This window comes from Carlito syrichta, unplaced genomic scaffold (assembly GCF_000164805.1).
Source record: "Carlito syrichta isolate Samal-C Ts95f unplaced genomic scaffold, Tarsius_syrichta-2.0.1 Scaffold308112, whole genome shotgun sequence".
Classification (NCBI taxonomy): domain Eukaryota; kingdom Metazoa; phylum Chordata; class Mammalia; order Primates; family Tarsiidae; genus Carlito; species Carlito syrichta.
The window spans coordinates 180693-192839 of NW_007252208.1; the positions used below are offsets into that span (position 1 = coordinate 180693).

General features: G+C 44.6%; 1 protein-coding gene across 3 annotated transcripts in view; it reads right to left on the reverse strand.

The window, feature by feature from the left end:
* The window catches only part of PEX14 (peroxisomal biogenesis factor 14), a 150612-nt gene that overhangs the window by 119257 nt on the left and 19208 nt on the right, over positions 1-12147 (reverse strand). For all 3 annotated transcript variants that reach the window (XM_021716014.1, XM_008064943.2, XM_008064944.1), the window contains exon 2: positions 10887-10934. In XM_021716014.1, coding sequence (XP_021571689.1) covers positions 10887-10934 — 48 coding nt within the window. The remainder of the gene's footprint in view (positions 1-10886; positions 10935-12147) is intronic.

The window sequence follows — 12147 nt, forward strand, 5'->3', positions numbered from 1 at the left end:
AAAAAAAAAAAAAAAAATGGAGCCTATTCCACATACCTTAAACATTTTATATTAACTGAAAAACTATAAATGTACAGTCATTGCTAATCTTTTGATGTAGCGCCAAGCCCTTTTCTTTGAGTGTGGGCCCACAGACTGAAGTTCCCAGACGTCTTTCTTGCATAAACCCCACCCATAACACACCCTCTGCAATTTCTAAAGCAAAGTGAGAACTTAAAGACATTGGTAAAGCAAAGTACAGAATCCTTCTAGATTTTTATGATCTTCCCCTAATGTTTAACTGTCGTCTCACTCATACCTAATTTGACAGCATTTTTTTAGCAATTCACATTTACCAAAGCATTTAACTAAGTTTTCATAGAATCCTCTTTTCACATTTCTTCTTTAAAAACACATATATTGGTAGAATCTTCTCTTCACATCTATACTTCATCTGTTTATATCATATTTAATAAAACTGCACAGGTATAGGAATAAGCCAACCACCTCCTGATGTACAGAACAAATGAAGGAGGAACTGGCCAGTTTAGCTGTTTCGTTCAAAGCGCCACAGGCCTGGTGAGTAGATTCCTCAGGGTCAAAGAGCAAGCTGGTCAGACGGGGATGTCAAATGAAAGTTCTTGACATAATTTTTTAAATATCTATTTATTAGTCAGGCGCAGTAGCTCACATCTGTAACCTCATTGCTTTGGAAGGCTGAGACAGGAGGATTGCTTGGCAGCCAGGAGTTTGAGACCAGCTTGGGCAACATAGCAAAACCCTGTCTCTATTAAAAAAAAAAAAAGTTTTGTTTTTAATTCACCAGGCATGGCAGTACATGCCTGTGGTCCCAATTACTCAGTAGCTGAAGTGAGAAGATTGCTTGAGCCCAGGAATTCAAGACTACAGTGAACCATGATTGCACCACTACACTCCAGCCTGGGTGACAGAGCAAGACCCTGCCCAAAAGAGTAACAATAATAATTTTATATACACACACAAATACATACTATTGATAATCCCACTTCATTATACAAGAGATTTGAAACAACTCTCAAAAGTGCACTCAAGGCTGGGCTTGGTGGCTCAGCCTGTAATCCCGTGCTTTGGGAGGCCGAGGTGAGTGAATTGCCTGAGCCCATGGTTTGAGACCCGCCTGGGAAACTTGGCGAGACCTCATCTCTACAGCAAATCAAAAAAATTAGCCGGGTGTAGTAGCACGCGTCTGTAATTCCAGCTACTTGGAAGGCTGAGGCAGAAGGATCGCCAGAGCCCAGCAGGTCGAGGCTGCGGTGGCTGGGAGCAGCCACTGCACTCCAGTCTGGGCGACTGAGTGAGACTCCAACTCAAAAAAAAAAAAAGTACACTCAAGACAGGCAGGTGTGGTGGCTCATACCTGTAAACTCAGCACATTGGGAGGCTGAGGCAGGAGAACTGCTTGAGCCCAGGAGTTCAAGACCAACCTGGGCAACATAGTGAGATTCCATCTCTACAAAAAAATCAAAAATTTAACTGGGCGTCAGCTACCAGAGAAGCTGAAGTAGAAAGATCACCTGAGCCCAGGAGGTCGAGGCTGCGGTGAGCCATGATCGTGCCACTGAACTCCAGCCTGGGCAACAGACTAAGACCTCAACTCAAAAAAGAAAAAAAAAAGTACACACAAGACAAAAGTACACAGCAAAGGAAAAGTATACAGAAGGGGGAAAAGGATATTTAAATGTCCTTTATTTCTCTTCTCAATTGAAATCTATTTTCAGTGAACTATGGAAAAACTAAACCATTTATACAAATACTCAAGTTGCGTGCTTGATTCCATTAGCAACTACTCACTACCACAAGGCTAAATAAAAGTGGCCATGGCCCTAAAGACCCCTTCATTGTGGGCTTGGCTGGGCCATAGCCAACTCTGAGAGAGAAAGGCCTGTTGCAGACACTGCCGGGTGAAGGGAGTGATCACTGACCAGAGCACCATCCCACAGACTCAGCATGCACAAACAGGAGAGCTGTGCCCCAGGATCCCTGTTAAGGCAAGAGGTCAAAAGAGTGGCAGCATGTCTTCTTCTCGACAGGGGTAATTTATCCAGACTCCTGCTCCACTGGGGCTATGAGTTAGTCCCTCTCTGCCTCTGACTGTCAGGGAGTGCCCCTGGATAGATTTACTTCGAGAATCACTCAGTGTCGGCCCCATCTCTAGACTGTTCAGACAAACTCATAATGGCAGAGAGAAGATTTGTGGAGCAACAAGCATAAATCTTGGTTATAACTACAAACCATAAAAGAAAGGAGAGCTGGGAGGGAAGAAGGAAGGGCGGTGAATACGTCCTTCTCCAAAGCACCACTTTATCTTCCTGCGGCTCCTCACAGCGCAGAAGTGGGACTAACTACAAGATCGTATTTTTCTTTTTTTGAGTTGGAGTCTCACTGTCACCCAGGCTGGAGTGCAGTGGCACAATCACGGTTACCCCAGCATCAACCTGCTGGGCTCCGGTGATCCTTCTGCCTCAGCCTGCCAAGTAGCCAGAACTATAGATGCGCTCTACCACACCCGGCTAATTTTTGATTTATTGTAGAGACAAGGTCTCGCCAAGTTGCCCGGGCTGGTCTTAAACCCATGGGCTCAGGCAATCCACTCCCTTCGGCCTCTCAAAGTGCTGGGATTACAGGCTGAGCAACCAAGCCTGGCCAAGATCATATATTTCAAGCCAAAAACCAGTCTGCATCATTTAACAATGGGCTAAAATTATCTTGGCAAATGAAATTATGTTGAAAAACGTAGGGCATACGGTTATCCTTAGCACAACACGGCATTCCATGGTTTTCTTTCCTTCTTTCTTTTAAGAGACAGGGTCTCACTCTGTTGCCCAGGCTTGAGTGCAGTGATGCAATCATAGCTCACTGTAACGATCCTCAAGCAATCCTCCCACCCTTCCTCCCCAGAAGCTAGAACTATAGAAGCACACCACCACATCTGACTAATTTTTTTACTTTTTGTATAGATGAGGTCTATGTTGCCCAGACTGATCTTGAACTCCTGGCCTCAAGTAATCCTCCCACCTCAGCCTCCTGAAGTGCTGGGATAAGAGGCATGTGCCCAGCCCATCGAGTGGTTCTCAAACTGGGGGTCTGTAGGTAATTTACTCTAAGTTTGACCAGTGGGATACCCATCCTTTCTGTCAAGCTTAAAAAGACACTTTGATGTGAAAACTCTTTCAAATAAGATGATTGATTTTAAGCAAAATAAAATCATTTCAAGAACATTCCTCTATCCAAATAAGAATATTACAGATCACATCTTTTTTTTTTTTTTTTTTGAGTTGGAGTCTCACTCTGTCGCCCAGACTGGAGTGCAGTGGCCGCTCCCAGCCACCGCAGCCTCGACCTGCTGGGCTCCAGTGATCCTTCCACCTCAGCCTTCAGAGTAGCTGGAATTACAGGCATGCGCTACCACGCCCGGCTGATTTTTTGATTTATTGTAGAGATGAGGTCTCGCTGCCCAGGCGGGTCTCGAACCCGCGGGCTCAGGCAATCCACTCACCTCAGCCTTCCAAAGGCGCAGGATTACTGGCTGAGCCACCGAGCCCGGCTTATAGATCACATCTTTAAATGGTAGGCCACATAAAGGAGCTCTAAGACTACTCCCCCATCTTTTCTTCTGAAAGATGATGCGGGTAATAAGGTCAGAGACCGAATTCCCCCATCACTGGGTGACTCTGGAAAAAGGCACATGAGTGCTCACTTTCTCAGTTCTCACATCCTCAAAATAAGCATACTGCCCAGTTATCCAACAGTCAGGGCCTCTGATTACAGGAACTAGAGCAAATATAAAGTATCACTATAAAAGCCAGGAACCTAAACTATAAACAAAGCTGAAAAACTTTTTCAAATTCCATTTCTTTAATTATCACTCCTAAGAGTTTCGATTCATCTAATAATTATTTGGAAAAAGGATACCTTAAAACTGGAAAACAACCTCTTCATTTACCTGAAAGAGGAGACAACTTAAAGGGCACCGCCCTGTCTATTCAATAACCCTCCTCAGTCTATAAGAGGAAGGCCAGAGTAGGAAGAGGCAGTAATTTAAAAATCAGTAAGTGGCCTAGAGACTCCAACCACCAGAAATGGAATGGGGCTTTTCTCGAGTCCATCCATTTCAGCATTCAGTTCTTATGGTTTCCTCTGCACACCTGTCAGAACAGGTGAAACGCACAGCACCCTCCAAACCAGAGGTCAGTATACATGGACCTCGGTGTTATACAGGAAACATTTTCTTCACTAAAGGCTTTGTATTGTTGATGAGAATGCAGTGGAGAAAAAGGAAAGTCAACATATTTTCCTACCTGAAAAGCACCCAAGTCTCAGGCCCAGCATACCGGATCTGATCACATAATGGCAACATCACCATCGGCGAGGTATACCATGAGCCCATCCTTCAGCAGTTTACACTTGATTTTGGTCCCCAAGTTTCTCAGCAGCAGTTGTGAAGGGTGCCCCCAGGAATATGTTGCTAGTAATGGCTTAAACACCAAAATCTGCAGATGATTTACTTTTTATAAATTAATAAAGTGGATTTTGAATTATCCCTATAATGTTACTACCCCCAATCACTTGCATCCTGACAGAGTTCTTGGGTGGGAAAGAGAGGTGAAAATGAAAGCTATCTCCAGCAAAACTAACTCTGCACAGAAATCAACCACTACAGATTTTTCAAATAATGATGTGTAATACTTCAAAATTAGGTCTGGTAAATGCATTTATTTTTCTTGGAAAATAATAATTTTCTGAAATCACAAGATGGCTAGTTTTATTATCCATGTATTTGTAAAATGCTTTCAAGAATATAGTATCAAAACAAATTTCATTTCCCCACAAAATGCTTTGAATTTTATAAAGCATATATGTACTGTTATATTTAAGCATACACACACATACATATATACATGAGTATACACAACGAAATGTATTGAGCATGTGAATGGCATCTGGCAGAAATGTTTTCGTGGGGAAAAAAAATAAGAACCACCTGCACAGTGAACTTGCCAATAAGTACACCAAAGTATTCTAACCATAAAAGTCACAAAAGGCACAAATATTGCAGACACTGAGCCAGGACATGCTAGAGGTCTACAGGGAACAGGCAGCTGGCTGCAGCTATTCTTAAGGAGATGCTCACACTACTGGCTCCCTGAATTCATCCAGATATTAATGGCCTTTTGATTACTAACCCCTGGTTAATTGGCTTAAAAACCAAAGAGAAGCTGGGCGCAGTGACGCACGCCTATAATCCCAACGCTTTGGGAGGCAGAGGCAAGAGGATCACCTGAGACCAGGGGTTGGAGACCAACCTGGGCAACTTGGTGAGACCTTGTCTCTACAGTAAATCAAAAAATTAGCCAGGCATGGTGGCACATGCCTGTAGTTCCAGCTACTTAGAAGGCTGAGGTAGAAAGATCACCTGAGCCCAGCAGGTAGAGGCTGCAGTAGCCATAAGCGTGCCACCGCACTCTAGCTTGGGCAACAGAATGAGACTCCCATTCAAAAAAAAATAAAATAACATTAAAAAATAAATAACAACAAAAACTAAAGAGAATTCAAGATGTCCCAGGTATAAGGTGGATGAGCTTCCCCAGAAGGACTGAGATCAAATACATGATGCAAAACCCCTCCACAAGGTTCCATCTTAACCTTAGTGAGAAGCCTGAAGACACGGAATACTTCTATATTTAAGGAGCAAAACTACTGAGACACAGCCAGATCTGTAACCACAGAGCAGCTTGACCTTTCAAAATTCAGCACACTGGCCAAGGCATGGTGGCTTACGCCTGTAATCCCAACAGTTTGGGAGGCCAAGGCAGATGGCTTCTTGAGCCTAGGAGTTTGAGACAAGTCTGGACAACATAGCAAGAACTTATCTCTACAAAAAATTCAAAAAATTAGTCCTACATGGTGGTACACACCCATATTCCCAGCTACTCAGGAGGCTGAGGCTGGAAGATTGCTTGAGCCCAGGAGGTCAAGGCTACAGTGAGCTGTGATTGTACCATTGCATGCTAGCCTGGATGAAAGTAAGACACTGATTCAAAAAAATCTTAAAGGAAAAAAAAAAAAGAATTCAACATACTAAAAAATATTAATCCTAGAAAAGGACATAAAGTAGAAATTACCATTTATAAAAATATATTATATTATAGTTTAGGGTTATTTTGGCGGAGGAATGCAGGGAAGAGTTTGGAAAGAAGAAACAAAAGAACTTATACCTACAAGTTAGAAAAGACAGGATAGCAGAAGACTCATCCATTAGAGGGCACTTGGTGTCAAAGGGCAAGACCCATAAGCACTGTAAAGCAGATGAGCAATAGAGTATTGCTGAATATTGAGAAACTGAGTCGAAACAAGTGAGCAGACATGTCAACAAAACCTTCTTTATTGCTTACTTCGAATAACCAAAAGACATATGACTAAAAGAAAATCTCAAAAGGTTACTTAACCCCAGTTTCAGTAGCAAGTAAAATGGGAACTGAGTACCCCATGCAGACAACAGTCCACCCATTCTTAAAGACCTACAGACCAGGCAGGGATTTCATCCTGCCAGGGCCGCACAGGGAGCTGGATCCAGGGACTGTGTGAGGCTGAGGATAGGCCCACATTATGGCTAGAAAACTTGATCTGCAGAAAATTCACAGAAGTTTCCAACAGGTCTGGGAGAAGCTGGGATCGGTTCTCTGGCAGCCTGTCAAAACTCCTTTCCCGAGAAGGCAAAGCTCAGTGATGAGGGGACGAAGAGAAAAAAGTAATCATCATTTTTACTTTAACAAAGAGTTTTGTCATTAACAGAAAATTTCAACTTGGTTTACAAAATTTCTCACAACCAGTCTGTTCACCACTCTCCAGCTCTGATGACATTATGATATTACAGAACAGCTATCCTGCTAATATGGTCAGGTTGCTGGGCTGGTTTTATTTGGAGGGCAGGGGCAAGGACAGGATTAAAAGGGCAAGAGGTCGGGCTCGGTGGCTCAGCCTGTAATCCTGCGCTTTGGGAGGCCGAGGTGAGTGGATTGCCTGAGCCCACGGGTTCGAGACTCGCCTGGACAAATTGGCGAGATCTCATCTCTACAATAATCAAAAATTAGCCAGGCGTGGTAGCGCGCACCTGTAGTTCCAGCTACTTGGAAGGCTGAGGCGGAAGAATCACCAGAGCCCAGCAGGTCGAGGCTGCGGTGGCCGGAAGTGTGCCACTGCACTCCAGTCTGGGCGACAGAGTGAGACTCCAACTCAAAAAAAGGAAGGAGGTGGCAAGAGAAGGAAATACGCAGGGTCACTACTTGGCTAAAATCACAGCCAGGACATGGCTATAAACACAAATGTGTCGTTTAGAGACTACAAGATTATACTTTTCACTATAAAATCACAAGACTGTTTTTATAGTCCAGAGATGACAGAAATGAAAAACAGGCTTTCCTTGTCTAGCAGTTAAAGCAAAACAATCATGCAGACACCAAATACTTAAACATGGCAACGTCACCTGCCCTGCACTAACTACCCAATAGAGTGTCTTGGTCATCACTTACTTTTCTATTTTTTTTTTTTTTTGAGTCAGAGTCTCATGCTGCCGCCCAGGCTAGAGTGCAATGGCACGATCACAGCTCACCGCAGCCTCAACCTCCTGGACTCAGGTAACCCTTCCGCCTCAGCCTCCCAAGTAGCTGGAACTACAGGCATGTGCCACCACACCCAGGTAATTTTTTTTATTTTTGAAGAGACAAAGTTTCACTATGTTGCCCAAGCTGGTCTCAAACTCCTGGGCTCAAGCAATCCTCCCGCCTTGGCCTCCCAGAGTGCCATGATTACAGGCGGGAGCTATCACGCCTCACCTACTTACCTTTTTAATAAGAAGAAAAATGATTTCAAAGTAATCATCCAGTCTGGGACAAAAAATAAGATAAGATTATGTATCTTCAGTATCCTATGCCCAGCCCTTTTAGTGTAGAGACCAGGCAGCTTCCACTAAGCAATTTTGGGGAAAACATGCACTCAGTTGAAAATAAAAACAAAAACAACTTAACAGTGTGTCCTCTCAACACTGAAATAACCTATTCCTTAAGATCCAGCTTCAAGTTTCACAAAAATCATCCCTAATTCCCTCCCCACTCACCCTTTGCAGAACTCTACCTTCTCTGAAAAACGAGGGGCCCTCTTATACTCCCAATCAGGCAATTTTTGCACCAAATTATATACGATTTTGTGCTGTTTGCTAAAATGATATACAGTCTTGTACTGTTTGCTAATTGTTTCATTTGTATAAATGCCTTTCCTTCCCCAAATAAAATATTTTAATTCCTTGAGAACAATGTTTAGTTTTACTCGTCAACTGTCTGTTTCCCAATCCTCAAGCCTGAGCTGAGCTGAGCTGAGCACCCAGGAGACAGTTAATACCAGCAGCCTATAAAACCTCCCTCCCTAGAAAAGACGCTGAGTGCTGCGTGTTTTCACAAACTGCAGCACCACAGCACGGAACTGAGGGACTTCGGTGTCACCCCATCACCTCTGCAGTGCCCTGTGACTCTCATCTATCCTGCTGCCAGTTCATAGCAACCAGACTCCCCTCCTGCCCACCCTGTCCTTCGAACCTGCCGCACAAGCCCTCAGTGGGTCACTCCGCCTGACACCCTCCACAGCCACTCCCAAGAGGAAGAAGTAGTTCACACAAGACCACACAACTCGGCTGGTGCCCTCATTTAATCAGGCTGCTGCAAATGGTTGGCCAAAAGCAATAAGGGCATGACTGAGAAACTGTGGGAGTTTAATATAAAAAAATTAATAAAAAAAAGGGGGGGAAGGAGAGAGGGTCTGTCTTTTAATAGGGCCCTAATTACCCAACTCACAGGATCAGCCCAAATGAGATGGGAGTTTATTTCGGGGTTTTTTTTTAATTATTGTTTTTTTTTATATATATAAATTGCTGCTATGAGTTTTCTTTCCTCTGAGCAATTATGCAGCAAGTACGTAAAGAGGAGAAAAAATATTAATTAAATATAAGGTAATTGTAGAGTTGGCCTGGAGAGAATGAGTCTGAACTCTGGACGATCGCAGGCTACTAGGGTTTGAAGACTGCTCGGGGCCTCCCAGAAAAGAAAGAAATAAAAATACAACCAACCAACAAGCAGATGCACAGTGCAGCAGGAAAGGAGCAGCACATAGAATCATGAGCAGAGCAGAAGGTCTGCAGGGCTCCCAACACCCAGCGCTCCGTGGGCCTGCCAACTGCTTAGGCTCCCAGCAAGCTGATCTAGTCCTGCCCCAAAAGATGGACTGGCCACTCCTCTGATGATCTCCTAAATCAGGCGGTCAAAATTCAAAAAGAGACTGAGGAAATAGAGGGCTAAAGAGGACTATCATGTTAAATTTGGACATAAGTTGAAAACCAACCCTAACTTCAGCCTGGGGGCACTGAGGCAGACCCATGGGAAGCACGCCAGCTCCGTACAAGACTGGCAGGGTAAAGCCTCCCTGGCACTCACACCACCATGACCTCAAGGAAGAACCCAGGCAATAAGAGAAGAGTGAAATGAGGCCACCGTGGGAGTGCTGGGAAATGAGCCCATAACCAGTGACATAACAGCAGGTGACATGAATGACAACACCTGAAACAGTCCTGGCAGTGCCTGTATCACCTTGGTCTTTCAGCTCAGCTGGATCCAACTCACTGTCTGCCTTGGAAAGCCATGGTACATGCTAGAATTCAGACTTGTCCATACCAGCTAAGGACCTCACGTCACCTCCTCCCACCATTGCCAGAAGGAGAGTGAAGAAAAACAGGTGAAACTACAGGCTGTGTTACAACAAAACCTTGGCAGTAAACTCCTAAGCTTGCTATCACTACTCAAAGAAAAAAAATCTCTGAAAAGCTAAACCTAATGCTGGCTCTCCCATAAAACTTGTCTAAAGCCGAGCTCAGTGGCTCAGCCTATAATCCCGCGCCTTTGGGAGGCTGAGGTGAGTGGATTGCCTGAGCCCGTGGGTTCGAGACCTGCCTGGGCAGCGAGACCTCATCTCTACAATAAATAAAAAAATCAGCTGGGCGTGGTAGCGCATGCCTGTAATTCCAGCTACTTGGAAGGCTGAGGCGGAAGGATCACCGGAGCCCAGCAGGTCGAGACTGCGGTGGCCGGGAGCGGCCACTGCACTCCAGTCTGGGTGACAGAGTGAGACTCCAACTCAAAAAAAAAAAACACAAAAAAACCCAAAAAACTTGTCTAGCTTGTACAGAACTAGGATTATTACCCAGCCAACAGGATTTACAGCACACCCTGAAAAGCAAAACAAAATGAAAATGGGGCTGGCAGGTAGAAGTTCTGGTCATCAACACAAAAGCACTTTGTAATGAAAATTACTTTTAGTACTTAGCAGGTCTCTTCCTTATCGATAGTCTAAGAAGATAATGTTGGTAATAACTATCATAAACCTAGTTACTGACCAGACAAAAATCAGAATTCCCTCCCTTACCTGTTCATTAAAGACAACCTGATATGCTCACCCCCTGAGGAGTAGAGAACAGCTATTTCAGACTATCAAGAAGCGACCTGGCTAGGCCGAGCAGCCTCACTCCAACTCAGCCTCCCAAGGTTTCAGGCATCTCACTAATTACTATTGATCAGTCACAAAATGGCACATGACCATCTGGGGTGGATGTTTTTAGGTCCAGAAAAGACTAGGCTTTACTAAGAAGAGATTTCACTAATCCCTGTATGCTAGAAAATAAGTCAGAGGTCACGGACAGAGGTAGCCTCCACATAACACCTACATTTTAAAGGGACACTATGAATGAAAACTTTAGGATCATAAGGTTTCTTTCAACTCACATGGCATTTTAATTATTAGAAAAAGATGCCACATACTTGGGTACTTACCAGCGGCTCTCGGGGCAGCACATTTTCACTTCCTGGAGTAGAGCTCGGCTGCAAAGAAAAATAGAAATAAAAATAAGATCACAGTGCCACCCAATGGACGTCAAAAAACCAGAGATGTTTCATTCTCAAATAACACACGCAAACACCTTTCTCCTATTTGGTTTTTGTGACTTTAGGGTTTTCTGTGAGACTGCCTGTAAGAACCAGCCCCAAGATGTGAACTGGCCAGGAAACGTGAGATTGTTTCTGGGTTCACTGTAAAAGCACCTCAGGAACAAGGCTTGGTTTTGCTCAGGACAGCCCAAGATCAGCCACTGAGTAACAAGGGCTGGGGACCACGACAAAATCCACGGGACAAGCACAATCCAGAGAAAAGGCTGAAAGAGAGAGCAACGCCTCTTTCTGCGACCTCCCCAACTCCAGCAGACGGGCAGAAAAGCAGAGTCAAAGCAGAGACCACATTCAGCCACAAGGGGGCCCCAGCTGCCCACACGCAGGATTTTCTCTGCCTCTAACAGTATTTGCAGCCAACAAGCCAGTAAACTACACAGGTTCCTATTTATTGCCTGTCACTAAGAACACCACCCCACAGTACTAAAGAGTGCCCCAGGCTTAAATCCTTTTTGGAAATGAGCTAGTGACAGACTGACAGATAAACAGCCCAACCTACAGGCGAGCAGGAAGCACCACAGCCAACTCCCCTGGCTCTAAACTATTTCCTTCTCGGGTTCACTGCCTCAGCCTCACAAGTGCCTTCACCTTGGACTGATATGACCAAAATTTAGAGAAAAGGAGAGAGACAGACTCTGAAGAAATTTACAAATCTCCAAAAGAATAAGCCAAGCAGGATGAGCTATGACTAGTTTAGGGTTACTGATGTTCAACTCAATTGCCAAATATCTACAGATAATATCCAGATGAGTGCAGCCAAATCTGTGTGTCCCAGGAGCCAGAGCCCGTCTCCAGCCCCCATGCTCTCCCAGCTAGATCAGACAGCATGTGTCGGGCCTCCTAGGAAAAAGGTCAGAAGGTGGGAGAGGAAAGAGCCCAGTCCGCAATTCCCAGACAATTCCTCATGCCCAGCTGCCACCACATAGCTGGCACACAGCACAGTGGTAAGGACTCTGCTGGATGAAAGACTCTATCCCTCCATCCAAAGTCCTATTCCAAGAGCCCCGCCATCCCAGGACAAGAAGGCCAGGCAGCATGAAACTAACTAGAAAGTGTGGGTCAGTCTCAGGATCTGAGCAAGCTTTCTATC